At 43.0% G+C, this 24,789-nt stretch overlaps 1 protein-coding gene across 2 annotated transcripts in view; it reads left to right on the forward strand.

Moving 5' to 3' along the window:
* Positions 1-24,789, forward strand: part of LOC140205275 (glutamine-dependent NAD(+) synthetase-like) — a 79,380-nt gene that overhangs the window by 26,529 nt on the left and 28,062 nt on the right. The window contains exons 8-10 of one of the 2 annotated variants that reach the window (XM_072272765.1): positions 18,491-18,608; positions 19,361-19,492; positions 19,875-19,952. In XM_072272765.1, coding sequence (XP_072128866.1) covers positions 18,491-18,608; positions 19,361-19,492; positions 19,875-19,952 — 328 coding nt within the window. The remainder of the gene's footprint in view (positions 1-18,490; positions 18,609-19,360; positions 19,493-19,874; positions 19,953-24,789) is intronic. The other variant, XM_072272766.1, reaches the window with a different exon arrangement.

The raw sequence follows: 24,789 nt of genomic DNA on the forward strand, positions 1-24,789 counted from the left end.
AAGTTAACAAATTTCACATCAAATGCCGGTGATAATGAACCTGATTCTGATTCTGATATTACCCATTGCTTTTTGCTGCAGAAATAGTTGCTTGATTCTGTTTTCACAGCTCCTTAGGTAGACTGTGTTTACTGGGTAATAAACAGATAATTTTGTCAAGGATAATGACAAACTAAGTGCATATCTTCAATTACACTTCCAAGGTGTTCAGAAGCTAATAATAGATGTTTAAAACTATTCAGTCCATCTTTATTGGATCTTAAGAAATTTTGATGATCCCTCAATGAAGCATCCAATTGCTTGTAGAGATTCTGTGTATACTTACCTTAAACACTCAATGTTGGTGTTTTCTCCAAAAGTTTATCATTCTGCCTGAAGAAAAAGTCAAATGAAGTTTGTTTTCAAAGTATGTTTGCACTCAGTAGCCATTTTAGTACATACCTCTTGTACCTAATAAAGTGGCCACTGATTGTATGTTCATGATCTTCTGCTGTTGTAGCCATCCACTTCAAGGTTTGACGTGTTGTGTGTTCAGAGATGCTCTTCTGCACACCAGTATTGTAATGTGTGGTCATTTGAGTTATGGTCGCCTTCCCGTTAGCTTGAACCAGTATGACCATTCTTCTCTGACCTCTCATTAACAAGGAGTTTTCACCCCCACAACTGCTGGTCACTGATTTATATTTTTTGCTTTTTTTTGACTGTTCTCTGTAAACTCTCGAGAATGTGATGCATGAAAATCCCAGGAGATCACTAGTTTCTGAGATACTCAAACCACCCCATCTGGCAACAACCATCATTCCATGGTCAAAGTCATCTAGATCACATTTCTTTCCCATTCTGATCCTGGATCTGAATAACAATTGAACCTCTTGACCATGTCTGCATGTTTTTATATATTGAGTTGCTGCTGCATGATTGGCTGATTAGATATTTCCGTTAACAAGCAGGTGTACCTAATAAAGTGGTCGCTGAGTGTATCTGAGTTATGGGAACTTGGATAACCAGGCTTTGACTGACAAGCTGGTGTCCCTGCACTAATCTTTGTATCACATTAGTCACTGCCTGCCATTTGAAAAAGAATCCGTGTATTCCTGCTCTTTATCTCCTGGTAGACAAACAATTCTCTGTTTGTATCACTTTATCTCTCCTCCGATCCAATTAATTTTAATTCTGAATGCTCGAGCCAGTACGGACCCGGGATATGCCACTGCAAGAAAAAAGAGCTTGACATTCCAAAACGAAATTCTAACCTATATGTTGGTCGGAAGCATAGATGTTGTATCCTTCTGTAGCCGTCTATGTACACAAACCAGGGCACTATAATATGGAGAGCAAGCTGTCGCCTATGCAGCAGGCTCCCCCTCTCCACACAGCTGACGAAACCAAAGGAATGGCAGAGATCAATACAGTTTGCTACCAGTGGCATCATAAGAGTTGTCATTCAACATCGAATTCAACGTAGGACTGCTTTAGGGACGCCAACTCTGGATTTTTCCTCGGTTTTTACTCCCAAAGCCTTCCCCATGAGTGGGTATAACCACAAGGCAGTAGAGGTTTGAGATCAGAGTTTATCTTCTAGATGAGCTGCCAACCACAGCTGATGACCCCCCCCCCCCACAGTCTCCCTGGAACGACTAGTTTTAAGGTCCCAGTAACCAGATTCTGAACCCTTCTCCTGTCAGTAGGTACAGTTCAGCTTGGCTTAGTAGCTAAGCCACACATGAGCTGGACTTGTCAGAGGTTATTTGAGATGCATGCCATTGGGAGCATTTAATAGGTACACCCTCTCCTCGTTATATGCGTCTTCAGACTATGCGGATTCACAGTTATGCGAGGAACCTATTTCTACCAATGTCTTGTTATATGCGTCCAAAATTCACAGTTATGCGAGGAGCACTGCCTTCCCGCCAATACAAGTCAGGTGCGCGCGCCTCACAATCTCTCTCCCGCCACTCTTGCATTGGTTTTGGCAAGGTGTGGATGCGCGATCGTAAACTTTTGTTGCTTTTACCTACGGTGCAGTGATTTTGCGCTTGAAATATTTAACTATGCCTCCTAAGCGTCTGATGTCATGTCTTGGGCCGTCAGCCGAGCGGCAGAGAACCGCTTTAACACTTGAAAAAAAGTTGTAAATTATAAACAGCGCGGTATCAGCTGAAGGTAACACAGCTCTGGGACGCGACTGCCAGGAACAGAACCTTGCCTTTAAAGTTTTTTATTGTTGCTTGACAATGCGCCAGCCCATCTTAAACATTTGGACAGCGTTCATTCTTGCATAACAGTGCATTTCCTGCCGCTTAACACAACATCACTGATTCAACCACTTGACCGGTGTGACCCACATTCAAGGCGTACGTATTTTTTTTTTACGGCAAACTATCTCTCAGATGCTGCAAGCAACAGACGAGTTTGAAAATCCCGGGAGTTTACCAACGGTGAGGGAATGGTGGAAGTCGGAACACTTGGCACAAATGGCAATGGACATGGACCCAAGTTTAGAAAGGAGTCAGCATTTCAGTCGTTACCTGCCGTCAACCCTTCTTCCCTACAAGCAAATTTAAAACAAAATGCTGCCAAGCAAACGACCCTCACCATTTTATGCAAATCACTATAATCTTCTGCTGCCAGCAGTTCTAAGAGGTCTGTGAGTCTTCCTTCACCCCTTGCTGTGCTTGATATTATCCTGACGACCACAACCACCCACCTTATCCGTGTAAAGCTGCCCAACACCACGACAACCACACATCTCCCAGAGCGAACATACCTGATGAGTACTGTACACCCTAGGATGTTAACTTTCTATGATTTATTACATTGAATATTACCTTAAATGGATTAAATATAATATAAATGTTGTCTTGTAGTACTGCTTTTGTGTCGTATTGGTATAAAATGTGGATAAATTACAGATAAGACATATTTAGGAAGCCCTCTGGAACGCATCCCTATTTTCTCCATTTAAATAATTATTCACATTTATGTGATTTCACATTATGTGTCAACTTCGAGGAACGTATCCCTCGCATATAACGAGGATAGGGTGTAGTGGGGCTCATCTCCCCAAGCCCCACCCAGCTATGACTACCTTAAGAAACAATGTTGGATCAGCACTGGTTAACAAGCGTATGATTTTTCTGTCATGTCAGGCTTCACTGCATTGAATTCCAATGATTAATATTGGTTTGACAGATTGCATTGTGTGCCAAATGAACTGCCGGTGTCTGTTTAAATAATTCAAAGACTACACCCAGGATTGCTGATTGCTCTGGAGTGAACGTCCTTCAATGAAGAACATCCTTTTGTGTACTGACAAACATTTTGATTTTAATCTTTTTTTTGTCATGGGATGTGTGCCCTTGTTATTGGTGTATACAAATGAAGTGTTGTAAACAGCTCCAATTAATTCTTGACGATTTTAAATTATATTAACCATTTTGTATCTTTTTTTTTAAACTGTACATACCAGTGGCTTTAGAAGGAGCAAAACTCACAACACGCTGGAGGAACTCAGCAGGTCGGGCAGCATCCGTGGAAACGATCAGTCAACGTTTCGGGCCGGAACCCTTTGTCAGGACTCACGAAGGGTTCCGGCCTGAAACGATTGATTGATTGATTGTTTCCACGGATGTTGCCCAACCTGCTGAGCTCCTCCAGTGTGTTGTGAGTGTTGCTTTGACCCCATATCTGCAGAGTATTTTTTGTGTTTGGCTTTAGAAGGAGTTTGTTCAGGAGAATTCCTGTGCTAAGAGCTATGATTGAGCGGATTTGAAATTGAACTACTGCAGGAGCGTTTCCTTATTTATTATTCATTGAATGTAATTGGGTTTAAAAATCGTTAATATTTCATTTTGAGGATCAACAGGCTGACAGGCCAGATCGGCAGAATAAAGGAATTGGAGTAATTCCGTCAGTGAGCACTTTGAAGTTCTTCTGAGATTTTAAAAACCAGTGATTTATGAGGTATTGCTAAAGTAAATCCAATACAACAGTTGCTCTCTTCTCCATCAGGAAGAGGGTACAGGAACCTTAGGTCCCACACCACCAGGTTCAACCATCAGGCTCTTGAACCAGTGTGGATAACTTCATTCACCCCTGACACCAAACTGATTCCACAATTTATGGACTCACTTTCAAGGACTCTGCACCTCATGTTCGCAATAGTTATTATTTATTTATATTTACTGCCTTTTGTACATTGGTTGTTTGTCTTTGTGTGCAGTTTTTCATTGATCCTGTTGTGTTTCTTTATAATTACTGTGAATGCCCATTAGAAAATGGATCTCGTGGTGGTATATGGTAACATATACTTTGATCATAAACTTTGAACTTTTTCAAAAGATTGATCATTGATATCTGCTGCACACCTCTGGGTTGAGGTACTTATTGGGACGAGAGATTCTGTTGCAAGCTAAAGGTAGAGGAGCATTTAGATGGTTACGAGAAATTTTAATTTTCTAGTGACCATTGGATTGGGCTGTAATGAGCAGAGTTGTTGGAAATGACTCCTGGAAGCATTGGATATTGGAGAACATGCCAGGAAAACAACTCACCAGCTCGAGCACTGAATTGGTATTGCTGTACTGTGTGGTGAGTCGGAGATTAACTGTTTTCAGGTATAACTTGACCATAGAGTCAAAGTTGTACAGACAGGATATAGGCCCTTCAGCCCACCACATCCATGCTGACCCCTTTCTATTCACCTACACTAATCTCATTGGCCCACAATAGGACTGTCTCCTTCTGTGCCTTGTCTATTTAAGTGGCTGTCTAAACGCCTCTTTAACTCAGTGACTATATCCGATTCCAGTGCTGCCTCTGGCAGCATGTTCTACATACCATCACACTCTGTGTAGAAGGAAGACTTGCCTCCAAGTTTCTCCTTAGAACTCCTTCCTCTTGCCTTAAACCTATTGTCTTTAATCCCCATCGTGGGAAAAGATTCTGATTATCTACTTTATTTGTGCCTCTTATCATTTTATCCACCTCTGTCAGGTTGCCCCTCAGTGTTCTTCACTCCAGGGGTTTAAAAAAAAACATCTTATCCAGGCTCCTCATAACTAAAATCCTTCAATACAGGCAAAGTCCTTGTGAATCTCCTTCACGTTCTGTCCTTACTTTAGTGGTAGGCAGCTGAGGGAGAGGGGCACCAGAGTGGGCAATGGAAGAATTCTTATTTGGTCCTTTACCTTTTCCACCTCTCACCTCCCAGCTTCTCATTTTGTATCCATTTCCCCCACCCACCTGTCACCACCTGTCACCTTCCAGCTTGTGCTGCTTCCTCTCCCCTCACCTTTTCCCCACTTCCTTTCCAGTCCTGCTGGGTTTGTGTGTGTGTGTGTGACCTCATAATTTTGTTCTTTTTTTGTCGTATTTATTTTTTTAAATTCAACTTAATAATATTTTTATTTATTGCACCATACTGCTGCTGCAAAACAACAAACTTCATGACATACATTAGTCAAAATAGATCTGATTTTCAATTGGTGAGTAACAGATCTAGTGGACATGGTGTACCTGGGTTTTCAAAGATTTGGTACAATATTGCCCAAATCTTTACTAAGTGGGCTACTGAGTGGTTGAGTGTGTGTAGGTTGGTGGGAAGTTTTGTTCTAGACTTGAGTGGAATGTACCTGCCCCAGCTCAGAGCCTTGTGTTTGTCTCCCACAGGCATACTTCCCCCTTTCATTGAGATCTCCAACGCTTGCTGCTGCCTCAAGTTGGATCAGGCAACAAGCATCATTCACAGAGGCCCCGCTTGCAGATGAGACTCTCCTGTGCATTTTGATTAGTGCAACACGTCCTCACTTTAAAACTGCAGACAATACTCTAGGTGTGGCCTGATCATTGTCTTGCCAAATTGCAACATAACATCCCAACTTTTATATTCAATGTCCTGACCCATAAAGGCAATCATGCCATGTGCCTTCTTGAACTCTAGTGACCCGTGTTGCGACTTTTATAAAATTATGGACTTAAATAGTCATAGTCATAGTCATACTTTATTGATCCCGGGGGAAATTGGTTTTTGTTATAGTTGCACCATAAATTATAAATAGTAACAGAACCATAATAGTTAAATAGTAATATGTAAATTATGCCAGTAAATTATGAAATAAGTCCAGGACCAGCCTATTGGCTCAGGGTGTCTGACCCTCCAAGGGAAGAGTTGTAAAGTTTGATGGCCACAGGCTGGAATGACTTCCTATGACGCTCTGTGCTGCATCTCGGAGGAATGAATCTCTGGCTGAATGTACTCCTGTGCCCACCCAGTACATTATGTAGTGGATGGGAAACATTGACCAAGATGGCATGCAACTTAGACAGCATCCTCTTTTCAGACACCACCGTGAGAGAGTCCAGTTCCATCCCCACAACATCACTGGCCTTACGAATGAGTTTGTTGATTCTGTTGGTGTCTGTTACCCTCAGCCTGCTGCCCCAGCACACAACAGCAAACATGATAGCACTGGCCACCACAGACACCAAAATCCCTAAGGCTCTCTGTAAAATTAACATTTCTTAGGACCCCTACATTTACTCATCTGACTTTCCAAAATGCATTACCACACTCTTGACAATGGTCTGTCAAAATTTCCATTTGAAGCCTTCCTTACAATCTCTCACACCATCAATTTTTGTGTTATCTGCAAACTTGATCTTCATATCCCAGTTGTTAAATTAAATAACAAACAGCTATGATCTGAGTATGGATTCCTCTGGTACATCAGCAGTCAAAAACTACCACCAGAAAAATATTCTTCTACTAGATAGATGGAGACTTTATTAATCCCAAAGGAAATTACAGTGTCACAGTAGCATTACAAGTGCATAGACATACAAATATTAGGAGAGAAGTAAAAGGGAAAAAAAAGCTACCTCAAACAGTCTAACAGGAGGAGGTCATCATTTCCCCGACTATAGGTTAACTCACTTTAGAGCCAAATAACCTCTTATCGCGCTCTTTGGAGCAGCACAGTTGTCTTAGTCTATTACTAAAAGTGCTCCTCTGTTCATTCAAGGTGGCATGCAGAGGATGAGAAATGCAATTGCAGGGATTTTACTACAGCCTCTGGTGTGTCCAGTTTGACTCCTATAATGGCCTTTCTAATCAGTTTATTGAACCTGTTGGCATCACCCATGCTGATGCCATTGCCCCAGCACACCACCACATAGAAGATTGTACTGGTAACAACAGACTGGAAGAACATGTGAAGGAGAGGCCTACATCCTGCAAAGGACCTCAGTCTCCTCAGGATGAGGTGATTCTGGCCCTTCTTGTACACGGCCTCTTGTGTTGGTGCTCCACTCAAGTCTGTCATCCAGGTGCACCCCCAGGTACTAGTAGGTCCTTACCACATGCACATCCTTGCCATCAATAGTAACAGGGAGCAATGCAGGCAGTTTTCCTAAAGTTGATCACCATCTCCTTTGTCTTACTACAATCCTCTGCTTCTTTTCACCAAACAAACGTTGGATCCAACGAGCCGGCTCACCTTGGATCTGGTGTGCTATAACCCGCTGGAGCAGCCTACCAAGCAAGGGACCTCAGTCGGTCACTAAGTGATATTGGAAATAGCATGCTCATGCAGACTGATGTAGAGACCAGACCCAAGAAAAGTGCTTGAGACAGGCTCGCAGGCTGATTGGCTGATTCCTGCTTTTTCTTATTCTATGAGCCGGTCATCTTTCAATCCATGTTGGCACACTTCATCCAGTACTGTTGGTGTGTGTAACGCGAATGTAGAGTCATGGAAAACTACTGCCCAGAAACAGGCCCTTTGGCCCATCATGTCCATGCTGAACCATTTAATCTGCCTAGTGGCTACGACCTGCCCCTGCACCGTAGCCTGCCATTCCCCTCCCATCCATGTTACTATCCAAACTTCTCTTAAACTTTGAAAGGATCTCGGCCTGAAATGTCGACTGTTTACTTCCATGGATGCTGCCTGACCTGCTGAGTTCCCCCAGCATTTTGTGTGTGTGTTACCTAATTTAGTTTGTTTTCTTTTTGTAGTATTTATTTTTATTTATTCAACTTAATTTTATGTACTGCACAGTACTGCTGCTGCAAAACAACAAACTTCATGATGTGTGTTGGTCAAAATGAATCAGATTTTCAGTCAGTGAGTAACAGATCTAGTGGACATGGTGTACCTGGGTTTTCAAAGATTTGGTGTAAAATTGCACAAATCTTTGCCAAGTGGGCTCCTGACTGGTTGAGTCTGTGTAGGTTGTGGGAGCGTTTGGTTTAGATTTGGGCAGAATGTGCTTGCCCCAGCCCAAAGCTTGTATATGTCTCCCAGTGGTGTTCTTCCCCTTTTATTGAGATTTCCAACGCTTGCTGCTGCCTCGACCCCTGCTTCCAGAGTAGACTCGGACACTACAGCACAGAAACGGGCTCTTTGCTCTTTCCAGTCTGTGCCAAGCTATTATTCTGAGATGCCTCATTGACCTGCACCTGGATCATGGCCTTCCTTACCCCTCCCATCCATGTACTTATCCAAACTTCTCTTAAATGTTGCAAATGAACCTGCTCCCACCGTTTCCATTGGCAGTTCGTTCAACGCTGTCACCAGCCTCTGAGTGAAGAAGTTTCCCCCTCAAGTTCCCCTTAAATATTTCACTTTCACCCAATCTCGGTGGAAAAAGCCCACTTGAATTTACCCTATCTGTACCCGTCATAATTTTGTATACCTATATGAAATCTCTCATTCTCCTGAGCTCCAGGGAATAAGGTCCTAACCTTTTTAACCTTTTAACTCAGGTCCTCAAGTCCCAGCAACATCCTTGTAAATATTCTCTACACTCTTTCAATCTTTTTGATATGTTTCCTGTAGGTAGGTGACCAGAACTGCACACAATACTCCAAATTTGGCTTCAGCAACATCATGTACATCTTCAACATAACATCCTCAACATAACATCCCTTCTGTCAAAGGGTGTATCCTCAAGTTAATCAGAATATTAAAATAAAAGATGAGACATTTAGCTTCAAATCTGATGAAGTTGTCACTGACCTGAAATATCAACAATATTTCCTTCTTTTCCTTTGATGAGTATTGTTTGGCTTGCTAACTTACTAGTCACTGGCAACCAATTAGGAAAGGCCCCCTTTATTGCCACTCTTTGACTCCTGCCAGTCAGCCAATCTTCTATCCGTGCTAGTGTCTTTCCTGTAATACCATTGGCTCTTATCTTGTTAAGCAGCCTCATGTGTGGCACTTTGTCAAATGCCTTTTGAAAATCCAAATAAACAACATCCCTGAATCTGCATTGTCTATCCTGCCTGTTATTTCCTCAAAAAAATTCCAACAGGTTTGTTGGGCAAGATTTCCCCTTAAGGAAGCCATGCTGACTTTAGCTATTTTATCATGTGCCCTGCTGGGGCATAGGCTGCTTACAGTAGCTTGCCAGACTCTTCTGTCCTAGACCAGTCTTTCACATTATCTCCAGGTATAGCCCATCCTTTTGGTGTCTTCTCCCTCTCTCAGGGATGGGGTCTTTGGAGTTTCTGTAGCACTGAGTTTTTCTGGGACGGGGATAATAGCCCCATCCCCAAACTTTCTCCTTTTGCAGCTGGTCTTGGGACTGTCCACGGTGGAGTTTTGGCTTGCTGAGTGCTTCTGATATTTTCTGTTTTTGTGACATATCTTAAACATTTTAATAGAGGTTGACAGCTCCCCATTCAAATAAAGATAAACCTGCTATGGTTGGTACAAGAGTGAATAGAAGGCTTACAGGGTTGTTGCCTGGACTTGGGGACCTGAGTTGGTTGAATTGGTTAGGACTTTGTTTCCTAGAGGAGAGGAGAATGAGGGGAGATTTTAGAGGTATACAAAATTGAGGGATATAGAGAGGGTAAATGAAAGCAGGCTTTTTCTCCTTGGGTTGTGTCAGACTATAACTAGAGGTCATAGGTTAAGGGTGAAAGGTGAAATATTTAAGGGGAAACTTCCTCACTCAAGGTGTGGTGTTAGTGTGGGAACGAGCTGCCAGTGGAAGTGGTAGATATGGATTCAACAGTAACTGTGAATTCGTTGCCACAGGCAGCTGTGGAGGTCAAGTATTTTTGTACACTAAAGGCCCGATTGGTCAGGGCATGAAGGGATACATGGGGAGGCAGGAGTTTTGGGCTGAGAGGAAAACTGGATTAGCCATGATGAACTGGTGGAGCCTCCTGTATCTTACGCTAACATTTAAAAGACGTTTGGATGGACTCATGGATGAGACGGGTATGGAGCACTGGGTACAAGTAGGTGGGGCTAGGCAGGAAACCAGTCTGGTACAGACTAGATGGAGTGAAGGGCCTGTTTTCGTGCTGTAAAGCTGAATAAAATGAGGAACTGTTGAGGACTTGGTGCTGGGCACAGCAGGAGATCAGGTTTGCTGCTTTGACATGATCTGCCCAAGGATAAGTTATGTAACTGAGGAAATGCAATGAGGCATCACAGAAAATGATACGCGCCACGTTAATGTAGTGGTTAGCGTGACGCTATTCCAGCTCTCCTCTGTCACTTCCTTTAACTCTATGCTGAGGAGATAGGTCCTTCCTGTTTACTTAAGCTCCTGAACTTTATAAACCTTAGAGACATTGAACAATACAGTAGAGAAACAGGCCCTTCAGCCATCCTAGTCTGTGCCGAAATATTATTCTGCCTAGTCCCCTCAACCTGCACTGGGACCATAACCCTCCCTACTCCTCCCATCCATGTGTCTATCCAAATTTCTCTTAAATGTTAAAATTAAACCTGCATCCACCATTTCTGCTAGTATCTGTTTCTACACTCTCAATGAAGAAGATCCCCCCCTTAAGCATTTTACCTTTTACCATAACCCATGACCTCTAGTTCTGGTATCACCCAACCTCAGTGGAAAACTTTAAACTTTATTGAAGTCCTCCTTTAGCCTCCTGTTTTCTAAAAAAAAATATCAGCACAGCCTTAAGTGCTTCTCCAAGGTATCTTTATTTACTGCTGATTTATGCACTTGGAGGGAATTAGCTTTAATTGCTGATCTGCCAGTGTCAATGATCTGGCTGAACCTGTCCCTACACCTGTGGTGAAAACTCTCTGACAACAAGGCATTCTGTGACATTTATAATGAGCATCTGGAGGGTGGAACAAGCCCTGCCCAGTGAATTGGAAATGTTTTTGTATCTGGCAATTAAAGCTTATAAAAGTACTTAAATATTAGTTCTTACAGGAACATCTGTATGATGCTAAGTTAGGGCACATCATCAGTGATGTTACCTGGGGTCGTCAGGTGTTTCGGGTCTTTCAACATCATAACCCTCGCCCAGACGACCCGACCGGGGTTGATCAGACCCCGGCCTGTGTCCTAGCAGCAACCCACGTATCTGCCCTCTATATCCAGAGCCATCTTGACACTTTCTCTGCTGCATCTGTGGTGGTAGAAGTGGCTCTCCTCCTTCTCTCCCATGATTCCAATTGCAGTGTATACTTTGCAGAGCGACTGGCCTGCAAAGCCACGACACCCGACCTCCGCGGGCCAACACTTTGCTCTCCAGCCTCTTCTTTGGCAGTTGTTATTAGATCTACTTTTTCAAAAAAAACACTTAAAATACTTAAACACGAAAAATTCTGCAGATGCTGGGAATCCAAACTAACACGCAAGATGCTGGAGGGACTCAGCAGTTCAGGCAGCACCTGTGGAAATAAATAAAGGTCCTTCAGACCTGAAGAAGAGTCTTGGCCTGAAACATTGACTGTTTATTCATTTCCATGGATTCTGCCTGGCCTGCTGGGGTCCTCCAGTATTTTGTGTGTGTTGCCTAAAATACTTATTTTGTCAAAAAAAACGCCATGCGAATTTGGGGACCTAAACAAATGCAATTTATCCTAAAGTAAATGCAAATTAACCAAGATTACCCTTGCAATCATTGTAATGCAGATTAGTTTAGGATGGATTTCCCAGTGTATATGGTGGAGAATTGCCTCAGGTTCAAAGTGAACTCTTTGATCCCTTTCTTAACATTAGCAATCTGTTCGTCTCACGGTCTGATGCTTGTGTCAAGACAAGATGCGACTAGTTGGAACCAACGAAACAACTCGATATAAAAGTAATATATTTCACCCAAGTTTCTACTTTGATTTGCTGCTGTTTTGCCTAAACTTGACTTGAATATTTGAATTTCTCAAAAGAGAAAAAGGAGTTTGCTTCCTGTTTCGGCGCTCTTCTGTGAGAATGAAACCTCTACAGTCTGACTCAAGTTGTAAACCCTTGTAAACGGAATAAAAAGAGAGATGTGTTGAGCCACATTGTGCCTTCAACATCTATGCCCGTAGTGAAATTTAGTACATCCCATGAGATACCTTTGCAGTGTGGTCATTGATGAATCAGGGGTATAATGATTGGATAACTTGACCTTCACTCTAGATGTTATATCTAATGCACTGTGGGGATGAGTTCCGATGCTAATTAGTAAAATAACTTGACCACTAAATCTCTCCCAGATTTCTAACGCTGTCAGCCAATGAGGTGGACTCATTATTTATGATCCAGCTAAACACAATCTACGCAAGGTGAGGAAATAGAACAAGTTCTCCGACTAAAAGTGGTTATTGCTGCAGCAGAAGGAAAACAGTAAGGGGAAGATGGTTGCTTTTGTATTACGCATATTGAATCAGTTTAAATCATTCAGGCTATGTCAACACCAGACCGGATAAACCCGTAACCGAAGCCTTTTCTCTTCGTTTTGACCCTCCGTCCACACCGAATCGGCGTTTTCCTCCCCTGAAAATGGAGCTTTTCAGAAACACTCTCCAGAGTGAATAAATCTGAAAAGGCCTAATGGCTGGTGTAGTGTGTATGGGGTAACTAGCTCTTTTTAAAAACGCTGTCATGACGTGCCAGAACAGATGGTGGTGGCAGCGCGGCATTTCATTGTTTTCTTGAATGCAACCTCCAACACCACGACAACAATGGCAGACGGCTTCATGCGTGTGTTGTTTACTTTGTTGTCTACGTTAATTTCAAACCCCCACCCACACAACCTAACAATTTCAGAACAGACGGCAACGAGACTGAAGCCAGAAGAGTTAGAAATGTACTCACCAAATACTTTGACCCGTAACTTATTGAATACTGAATAAATAAGTATGCTCACTTTGCCCTGTTTTCTGTCCTTGCTTGTGTGGAGGTTGTTTACCTATTTATGCAAGTACTTCTCTGACAATAGATGTGTAACAGCCTAATGTAACATTGTATGGAAATACAAGATAACACTGATGCAGACATGTTTTATACATTTAACAAGGTGCTTTATTAATGTATTGCTTGTGCAAACATTCAACAGATGCAATTGTCACTACTTCCAAAATGTCATTTTTAAGTTGTAGCTTATGTTTGGCATAGACATAAAAATGTTAAGGCCGAAAAAGGAAAATTGTAAGTTTCACTTCTACTCAGGTAAAAATAAAATCACTTTTGCCCAGTAACTTGTTTTATTGCACATGTTAGATACAGCAAAATTATACAGAAAGACATAGCAAAAGTAAAGGCAAACAAATGAGGTAACAGCAAATCACACTTTTGCCCAGTAACAAGCCTTATTGCATTTAGTTGTAGCTGTCGTCCCTTTCATTGGTGAAGAGACTATGGCTGTAGAAAATGTTTCCAGGGTGACCCCTCTGTGGGGGTGGGGAAGATGTTGGTGGGGCCACCTGGGGGTCTGTGTGTCCATATGTGTAGCTATTGAGTGGATGTGAGGCTGGTATTGTGGTGGTGAAATGTGCCGGGCAGGGAGCCATTATATTCCCCATCATTGCAAATCCCTCTGCAACAGAGTTAGTCGGTTTTTCAATGTTCGTTGTCAGCCGGGTCATATTGTACGTGAATTCCCTGTTGGTTGCCTCCATACGCTCCAGTATTTGTTTTTTAGTTTTAAGTCCTGCGTGAGAGCCAACAGCTGCCCGTCGTTTGGCAATTTCCTTTCAAGTTTTTCTAGTCTGTAACTGGACAAACGCACACCAAGTCTTTCACGGCGAGTTTCCCCACCAAACATGTTGCAGCCATCACCTGTTGCTTGGTCCAAACTGTCGGAGTCGGGCGTACTCGTCGAAGTGGGTGAATTCTGTAGCTGTGTCCTGCGCATGCTCAGTAGGAGGAGATTCGTCCAAATACCTGTTTTAATGTGGACGGAGGTATTTTCAAAAACGCCTGGTGTGGACGCCTATGGTTTTTGCGCGAAACCGGCATTTTCAAAATTATCCGGTCTAGTGTGGACGTGGCCTCAGAGCAGTGTGATCACCAAGTCTAATTGACAGGGGAAAGTTCCAGCTGTCCACCTTTTAATGCTGTTGCTTATCACTGCATGCAGCTTTAAGAGAATCAGTAATAAATATTATGAAATAACTGGATTAAAATGATTTTTCAGATGGTTCTGTTCTTTAGGAACAGAAATTTAGTCACCTGCACAAGCTACATGTGACTATGTTTTCCATAGCAATTTGGTTGACTGTTGTCCTTAAATATCATTCCAAATGGCCAAGCAAGACATTCAAGGATAGTAAAGGGGCAAGCATTTGATACCCATAAGACATAGGAGCAGAATTAGGCCATTCAGGTCATCTACACTTCAAAATTCCGTTATGGCTGATTTATTTCTCTCTTAATCCCATTTTCCTGCCTTCTCCTGTAGCCTTTGAAATCCTGACTAATCAAGAACCTATCAACCACTGCTGTAAATATATTCTGCACTTGTCCTCCACAGCTGGCTGTAGCAATGAATTCCATTCACTACCCTCTGCGTAAAGGAATTCCTCCTCATCTCTGTTCTAAATAAATGTCCCTCTATATGGAGGCTATGCCCTCTGGTCCTCTACTCGCCGACTATAGGAAACATTACATCCACTCTATCCAGGCCTTCAATATTTGATAGGTTTCAATGAGATTTTTCGCTCCCCACCACCACCCCACCATCCTTCTTAACTCAATCAAGTGTAAGCCCAGAGCCATCATATATTAACACTTCTTTACCGGAATCATTCTCATGAACCTCCTCTGGATCCTCTCCAATGCCAGCACATCTATTTTGTGCTCTGACCAATGCCTTATGACTCCTCAACATCACAATCTTGCTCTTATATTCTAGTCCTCTGGAAATGAATGCTAACATTGTGTTTGCCTCCCTTACCACTGACTCATCCTGCAAGTTAACCTTTCAGAAATCCTGCAGAAGGACTCCCAAGTTCCTTTGTACCTCAGATTTTTGAATTTTCTTCCCGTTTAGAGAGTAGTCTACTCCTTTATTCCTTCTACTCCCAAAGAGTATGACCATATACTACCCTACACTATATTACATATGCCACTGCTTTGCCCATTCTCCCAAGCTGTCCAAGTCCTGTAGATTTCCCTGCTTCCTCAATACTACCTGCCCCTCCACCCATCTTTGTATTGTCTACAACTCGGCCACAAAGCCATCAATCCCGTCATCCAAATCCTTGATATATCACGTGAAAAGGAGCAGTCCCAACACCAACTCCGGCGGAACACCTCTAGTCACCGGCAGCCAACTAGAAGAGGCCCCCTTTATACCCACTTTTTGCCTCCTGCCAGTCAGCCAATCTTCTATCCATGCTGGTATCTTAAGGAAACCAAATCCTTAATAATGGACCTAACTACTAAAGTCTGGCTAACTGGCCTATAATTTTCTTCCTTCTTAAAGAGTGGAGTGACATTTGCAATTTTCTAGTTCTCCAAAACCATTCCAGAATCTAGTAAACACGAGGAATTCTGCAGATGTGATTCTTGAAAGATCATTACTAATGCCTCCACAATATGTTCAACTACTTCTTTCAGAACTCTGGAGTGTAATCCGTCTAGTCCATGTCACTTATTTACCTTCTGACCTTTCAGCTTCCCAATCAACTATACTTACTTCTGCTCTCGGACACTTTCAAATTCCCATCACACTGCTAATGTCTTCCACAGTGAAGACTGACGCAGAATACTTAGTAAGTTCGTCTGCATTTCTTTGTCCCCCATTACCACCTCTCGTGTCATTTTCTAGCAGTCTGACATCCATTTGCCTCTCTTTTATTCTATATATCTAAAAAATCTTTTGTATCCTCTTTTATATTATTGGTTAGCTTATTTCATCTCTTCTCTCTTTGATGCTTCTTTAGTTAACTTCTGTCGATTTTTTTTTAAAACCTTCCTGATCCTCTACTTCCCATTAATTTTTTTGCTTGATTATATGTCCTCTCTTTGGCTTTTATGCTGCCTTTGATTTTCCTTGTCAGCCATGATTGCCTTATCCTCCCTTTAGAATACTTTTTAATCTCTGGCATGTATCTGTCTTGCGCCCTCTGAATTGCTCTCCAGAAACTTCAGCCATTGCTGTTTTGCTAACATCCCTGCTAGTGTCCCCTTCCAATGAACTTTGGCCAGTTCCTCTCTCGTACCTCTGTAGTTCCCTTTACTCCATCGTAATACTGATACATCTGATTTTATCTTCTCCCTCCGAAACTGCAGAATGAATTCTATCATATTGTGATCTCTACATCCTAAGGGTTGCTTTACCTTAAGCTCCCAAATCAAATCTGTTTCATTACACAACACCCAGTTCAGAATTGCCTTTCCCCTTGTGGATTCAACCACGAGCTCCTTTGAAAAACCATCTTGTGGGTATTCTACAAATTTTCTCTCTTGTTTTCCAATACCAACCTGATTTTCCAGTCTGCCTGCATATTGAAATCACTCATGACAATCACAACGTTGTCCTTTTTACATACCTTTCCTGTCTCATAATTTTTATCCCACATCCGGGCTACTGGTCAGAGGCCTATATGTAACTCAGATCAGGATATTTTTACCCTTGCAGTTTCTTAACCCCACCCAGAAGGGTTCTACTTCTGATCCAATGTCACCTCTTTCTAAAGATTTGATTTCATTTTTCATCAACAGAGCCACCCCACCTCCTTCACTTACCTGCCTGTCCTTTCAATACAATGTGTATTTTTGGACGTTAAGCTCATAACTATGATCTTCTTTCAGCCACAACTCTGTGATGCCCACAACGTAGTACCTGCCAAGCTCTAACTGTGCTACAAGATCATCAACCTTATTCCAAATACTACATGTATTTCAAAAATAATACAGTCAGTCCTGTATTCATTATCACTGCTGCATGCCTCTTCTCCCGCTTCTGTTCTGAGCTACGGAGCCAGACTTGGTGCCAGAGACTTGTTCGCTGCAGGTTCTCCCTGGTAGTTTGTCCTCCCCAAAAATGTCCAAAGCTGTATACATTATTGAGGGGAATGGCCACAGGGGTGTTCTGCACTGACTAGCGTTTCCTTTCCTTCTCCTGACAGTCACCCAGTTACCGGCCTCCTGCATCCCAGGGGTGACTACCTCCCTGTAGTTCCTATCTATCATGTCCTCATTCTTCCGTATGAGCCGAAGATCATTGAGCTGTATCTGGTTCCTGAACATGGTCTCTGTGGGGCTGGAGCTCGATGCACTCGGTGCAGATGTAGTTATCAGGGAGACTGGACGCCTCCCAGAGTTCCCACATCTCACACAAAGAACATACAACTAACTCTGGACACATTCTCAGCGCACTAGCTATATAGACAAAGAGGAAAAAATACTTTTAAAAACTTGCTTAGAACATCTGCCTGTGCTCCTGCCTTGGAACGATGTCTCTCACTCATACTTCAAATTATTACAAGACTTGTTCTTTTCAAGGTGAAGCTGTGTCTGTACAGAGAAAACTCACAAACCTCGGTATAACTTGAAAACCTTATTCACAGTATATCCTAACTGGGAACAGCTTCTTCCCCTCTGCCATCAGACTTCTGAATGCATATTGAGCCCAATGAACGCTACCTCACAAATAAGAGAAAATCTGAAGAAGGTGGAAACCCAAGCAACACACACAAAATACTGGAGGAACTCAGCAGGCCAGGAGGCGTCTTTGGAAAAGTCTAGGTTTTGGGCCGAAACCCTTCAATCCCGCCGAAGGATTTCGGCCTGAAACATTGACTGTATTCTTTTCCTAGATGCTGCTTGGCCTGCTGAGTTCCTCCAGCATTTTGTGTGTGAACACTACCTCAGTACTTCTTTTGCACTACTTAGTTATTTTAACTTTTTGATATATTTAAATAACTTACTGCAATTCACAGTTTTTATTATGTGTTGCAATGTACTGCTGCTGCGTAACGACAATTTTCTTGATATATGCTGGCGATATTAAACCTGGTTCTGATTCTGAAATTGGTTGCACAGTTACTAAGATGGTTTTGTGCAATAACCCCTACTAGTGTACATGAAGGGTAACTGCTTGCTTGGACATTATGGAAAACTTTCCTGCTCCTTTGTTATACTGCCATGAACTATTTCTACCTGTAAGGGCAAAAAAAGGATGAGATCTAAAATATGGTTGTATATTTAAACAAAAATAAAGTCGTCTTTGCCAGTTGCAACAGAAGTTTACGAAGCTTTCCTTGTTCTTTTCCCTTCCCAGTCCTCACATTACCATGGCGATGGATGGGGTGGAGATATTTACCAATTCTTCTGCAAGCCACCATGTTCTTCGTAAAAGTTACTTGAGGACCGATCTTGTAAAGTCAGCTACTGCAAAGGTAAAATTGTGGGTAAAGAGGTATTTCCAAATGTCAGTGGGCTTTCAGCTGTGCTATAAGAATTGCTGAAGGAAATATTTTAAATAAATTACTCTGAGCAAATTTCTTTGTTTATCATGTTGCTAGCCAGGTATCATACCACATCATAGTTTAATTTAAAGTTCATGGTTTAACAGTAATGTCACAGGAATCATGATCTGGTGAGTGGCTTAATATCAGAGGAGATGAGTTTATGGCTTGAGCAACATACACAAAATGGTGAAGGAGCTCTGCAGGTCAGGCAGCATCTATGGAGGGGATAATGAGTTGACAGGGCTGAAACCATTCAATAGGACTGGAAAGGAAAGAGGGAAGAAGTCAGAGTAAGAAGATGGGGAGGGGGGAGGGGATGGAGTACAAGCTGCCAGCTGAGGGGGGAAGGTAAGTGGGTGGGAGAGGGAGGACGAAGTGAGAAGCTGGGAGGTGATTGGTGGAATGAAGAAGGAGAGTGGACTATTGTAGAAAGGGTGGGAGGAGGGGCACCAGAGGGAGATGATAGGCAGGTGAGGAAGAGAGACAGGGTTGGAGAGGAGACAGAATGAGAATGGAAAAGAAGAGAAGGAGGAGGGGAGAGAAATTGCTGGAAGTTGGAGAAATTAATATTCATGCAAGCCAGGTGGAACATGAAGTGTTGCTTCTCCAGTCTGAGGGTGTCCTCATAGTGACAGTAGAGGAGGCCATGTTTGACTAATTTTCCTCTTCCATCCCTTCAGAATGGTGGAATATATCTCCTGGCTAACCAGAAGGGCTGTGATGGTGATCGCCTGTATTACGATGGCTGTGCTATGATTGGTGTAAATGGGCATATAGTGGCTCAAGGATCACAGTTTTCATTGGATGATGTGGTAAGCTATGAATAATGTAGAGACTTCTGGGGCTGACTCTACCACCTTCTCTGAATGGTCAAAAAGTACAAAGTTAGTTTCTGCAGAATTAGACATCAGTTGGAGTCCACCCATCTCGATGAGGAGGAATTTCTTTGGCCAGAGCGTGGTGAATCTGCAGAATGGCTGTAGGGGCTAAGTCATTAGGTACTGAGGTTGATAGATTCTTGATTATTAAGGGAGTAAAAGGTTACAGGGAGAAAGCAAGAGAATGGGATTGAGTTGGGGAGAATAAATCAACCATGCTGTGATGGTGGAGCAGACTCAATGGGTCAAATGACCTAATTCTGCTCCTGTTTCTTATGGATCTTTCTCCGGAATTTTGTTTTTGTTCTCTCTTTAGGAAGTTCTAACAACCACTCAGGACTTGGAAGATGTAAGAACCTACCGCATAGACAAGAGCAGCCAAAAATTTAAAATGGTTTGTAAATGAGATTACCTCTGTGTTGAATTGTTTTAAAACTGTTTCCTTTTAGCAGGCTCCCTTGTCTCAGGATGCCCCAATACACATTAGGGTCAATGACTGTGGCTACATTTGGATTGAATAAAATGCTGAGGTCATTTTGGCTGCTACAAGATCCTGTACACAGCAAAGTTTAAAAAGTTCAAAGTACATTAATTATCAAAGTTATGATTACTATATACATCCTTGAAAATTGTCTCCTTACAGGCAGCCACAAAACAAAGACCTTCAAATGCCTCTGAGAGAATGAGGCTGGGGAAAGAGCTACAGGGAACAAGAAAATTGTGGAGGAGTCAACAGATATTTTCCAGTCTTTACAGTAGAAGATAGCATGAAAATCCCATTATTATTGAATAACACTGGGGAGAAATTAAATTGCACAAGTATCACTTCAGAAATATGATTAGCCAAGATAATGCAGCTGAAGGATGATAAGTTCCCTGGCCTGGACAGCTGGTGTCCTCAGAGCCTAAGCAAAGTGATTATTTGTGGATGAATTAATAACAATCTTACAAACATCCTTAAATTCTAGACAAATACATGAGAAATAGGGAAGGTGCCAATGCGATATACCTATTTTAAAAGGGAAGGCGACAAAAGGCTGGCAACTATAGCCCAATTAGGTAAGATTTGATGTGGAAAAAATGTAAGAACACTTGCAAAGTCATAATCAAGTGAAGTCTTTAACTTCATAAGAGGAAAACCATTTCAGACAAATTTATTGGAGTTCTTTTAAGGTCTCAACAAATGTGGATATAAGGGAATTAATTATATTTGGACTTCCAGAAGCACTTGACAAGGTGCCTCACAAACTCTCAAGAACCTCATGGTCTTGGAAATTGAATTCAGAATCCTTTTTTTGTGACTTGGAAGACCAGCTTTTAATCTGAAAAGAAAGCAAAGGTTAGTTGAAGGCAGGTGAATTCAGAATCGAGCAAAGGAAAATGAAGTAATGGTAAAGACAGAAAATAAATACAAAGGCAAATTAGCAAGTAATAGAAAAATAAATAATAAATAAATAATTGGCAAAAATAGGGGACTAACTGACTGGCAGGAAGCATCGAGTAGGGACCAGGAAATCAATTTCCATTCAGCAGCCAGTGACCATCTGGATTAGTGCTGGAATCACAAATGATTACAACATTTGTGGACTTGGAGGTATGAACTAAAGAAGAAGCCACATTTGCAAACGCCACAAAAGATGATGTAAAAACTGGCTGAGAGGAGAGTATAAAAGTTTACAAGAGATGTTGATAGGTTAATAGAGCTACTGCCTCATGGTTCCAGATATCTGGGTTCAATCCTCTCTGTTTGTTGAGTTTGCTCGTTTTCCATGTGACCACATGGAGTTTGTCTGGGTTTGCCAGTTTTCTCCCACATGTCGAAGTTCTGCAGTTTGCTAGGTTAATTTGCCATTGAAAGTTGCACCACATGTATAGGTGGGTGGTAGATTATGCAAGAAAAAAATGAGAATATGAAGGTATTATATAAATCATTGGATTAACATAGGATTAGCAGAAACAGATAGGTAAGTGCAGACTCAGTGGGCTGAAGGGTCTGTTCTTGTATCCCTCCCCCTCACCCCCTCCTTTTGCATCTCCCCCTCGCCCCCTCCCTCCGCAGCTCCCCCTCGCCCCCTCCCTCCGCAGCTCCCCCTCGCCCCCTCCCTCCGCATCTCCCCTCGCCCCCTCCCTCCGCATCTCCCCTCGCCCCCTCCCTCCGCATCTCCCCTCGCCCCTCCCTCCGCATCTCCCCTCGCCCCCTCCCTCCGCATCTCCCCTCGCCCCCTCCCTCCGCATCTCCCCTCGTCCCCTCCCTCTGCAGCTCCCCCTCGACCCCTCCCCCTCCCTCCACAGCTACTCCTCGCCCCCTCCCTCCGCATTTCCCCTCGCCCCCTCCCTCCGCATCTCCCCCTCGCCCCCTCCCTCCGCAGCTCCCGCTCGCCCCCTCCCTCCGCAGCTCCCGCTCGCCCCCTCCCTCCGCAGCTCCCCCTTGCCCCCTCTGCATCTCCCCCCTCCCCCCACATCTCCCCTCTCCCCATCGCCCCCTCCCTCCTGTCCTCCCACCCTCCTTCTCTTCTGCTGATTTCTCTATCAGCCTTTATCATCAAGGCAAACTGATCTGATCTCTTAAAGACGTTGAATTACCAGTAGTTTGAATTAGGACGGTCATTCTCAGTTCTCGTTATCGGTGTTGATCATACCTAAGTATGACTTCTGTCCTTCCTGACAGTTAGCCAGTTCTCCATTTACGCCCATTATTTATTATGATTATCTTTATATTTCTTGCTAATTTGCCTTTTTTTTAATCTTCTCTCTTTACCATTTAACTTGCTAAACACATTTTTTTGGGAAGAGTGAAACAAGGTGGATATTGAACTGAAAATGTAAAGAGGTGTTTGTATGAATTCTGAGATCCATTTCTGATACAGGTTTCCCCCGCCATCCGAAGGTACAGCATTCCTATGAAACGGTTCGTAAGCCGGAATGTCGTAAAGCGAAGAAGCAATTACCACTTATTTATATGGGAAAATTTCGTGAGCGTTCGCAGACCCAAAAACAACCTACCAAATCATGCCAAATAACACATAAAACCTAAAATAATAGTAACATATAGTAAAAGCAGGAATGATATGATAAATACACAGCCTATATAAAGTAGAAATACTTTTCCACAATCATTGCCTGAACTGTTCTCCGTAGCGAAAATCTCACGCAAGTGCCGTCAGCAAAAACATGGCGCAAGCGCTTTCCGGTAACCTTTAAGCTATGAAGCTGCCAAATCATACCAAATAACACGTAAAAATACACAGCCGATATAAAGTAGAAATAACGTATGTACAGTGTAGTATCACTTACCGGAATTGGGGAAGCGCAGAGCACACTCATGGTGGTGTCTTAGACTGAGTCATCTGAGTTTGGGTGGTACAGTGGCCCCCACCCTCCGGAAGGCGAATCAGTATCTGTCCGTGGCCTGGGTGTTGGGGTGGTGGGACACTGGGGTGTCATCTCGTCGTCTGTTTCCATTAGAGCAGGCAGCTCATCTTCTCCTATGACTGCCAGCCTCGATGTCGAAGGTCGAGGTTGGTCGTCTGCTGTGGCTGATGTGGAAGGCTTGCTTGACTGCTGAGCCTCACACATTTTTCTATCATACAGTTCTTTGTAAGCACTCAAACCATCCTGCAAATATCCCCTAAACCGGCGTACCCTTTCAAAATTAAAGTCGTACTTTATCATTACTCATTCGGTTTCGATTGTTATCCTTTCCTCTTCCAATTGCATCAGCTCTTCATCTATCAGTTCTTGGTCATGCGATGCCAAAACCTCTTCAACATCATCTTCATCAACTTCCACAAGCCAAACTCACTTAGTCCTTACTTCGTTCACCATGATCAAAATGCTTAATTATGTCTAGTTTTACGCTAAGTGTAACACCCTTACGAGCTCTTTCAGGCTTTTCCGATACCATAGAACTCATCTTGCTAACGGCTGCTCACAGACACGTGTTTAAGCAATGCTGGCTGGAATGCAGTTCCGAATCCGGGGGAGAGCGGCTGCTCGGGGCACGTGCTGCCTTTTATCACGCGCTGATTTTTTTTGCGCACTGCTTTTTTCATAACAGTGAAAACACCTTCTGTTAGCGAAAACAGGGTACTAATGTAGGTCTTTCGTAACAGTGAGGTTTTGTAAAGCGAGCGTTCGAAAAGCGGGGGACACTTGTATTTCATTGGATAATGAAACTGAATTCCAGAAATGGCCTTGGATGAGTATCTGTGTTTGAATTGTGAATTTAGCTTAAGCAACGGAGGATGGACCTCCATCCTGGTATTCAATGCTGTTTTTTATAATTAACATTATATATGTGATTAACAGGACTCCATGGTAGGTGATGTTGGATCAAGATAACTATATAAAACAGACTGGATTGGTTTGCCAGCTGATTGTTGGCTTGTAGTGGGAAATAGGAAATAGTAAATTGATAGAAAGGACTAGTGAATTCTTGGCTCTGTAGCACAGCAGAGAGAGAGATGGGGTGAGGGCTGTGTATGTGTGATAAAGGGGACTCCTACAGGGTTGGTTCCAGGCAGTGAAAGTCTGTAAGAGGCTCAGCCACCCAAGCCACAAACTGTAGGTCTGGGTGAGCTCTAGTAAACCCGTGCCTGGAGGACTGGCTTAGCAACAGCTTCGTAAGACTCCAGGATAGAAGTGTGCCATTGTACATGTATGGTAAAAGCAGAACTGTAAACAGCTGGTGCAGAACATAGGTTTACTTATTCACTTATTTAGATACAGCGCGGAGGAGGCCCTTCCGGCCTTTTGGGACACTCCGCCCCTCGACCCCCGATTTAACCCCAGCCTAATCACAGGACAATTCGCAATGACCAGTTAATCTACCAACTGGTATGTCTTTGGACTGGGGAAGAAAACCGGAGTGCCCAGAGGTCACGGGGAGAATGGTCAAACTTCTTCCAGACAGCGGCAGGAATTGAACCCAGGAACTGTACTGTGCTGCCGTTCTGAAGCTTGACACGACAAAAGGCTTACCTCACTCATGTATACACAGTGCATGTGGGGTAAAGATAGTGAAGGTAAAATTAGGTAAGAAATAGGAGAGATGGTGCGATCACTAGAGTCAGGTACGATGTTCTCCCAAGGGTTGTCTGTTGATGGATCCTCAGGTGGCTGCGGAGGCCGATCTGGGATCCACATATTCTGCTGCAATGTGGACAAGGCTAAGAAGTTGGGTCTTTTGGTTGTTCAGTCTCTCCTTTCGCAGCTGCTGCTCGAGATAAGTA

This window comes from Mobula birostris, chromosome 11 (assembly GCF_030028105.1).
Source record: "Mobula birostris isolate sMobBir1 chromosome 11, sMobBir1.hap1, whole genome shotgun sequence".
Taxonomy (NCBI): Eukaryota; Metazoa; Chordata; class Chondrichthyes; order Myliobatiformes; family Myliobatidae; genus Mobula; species Mobula birostris.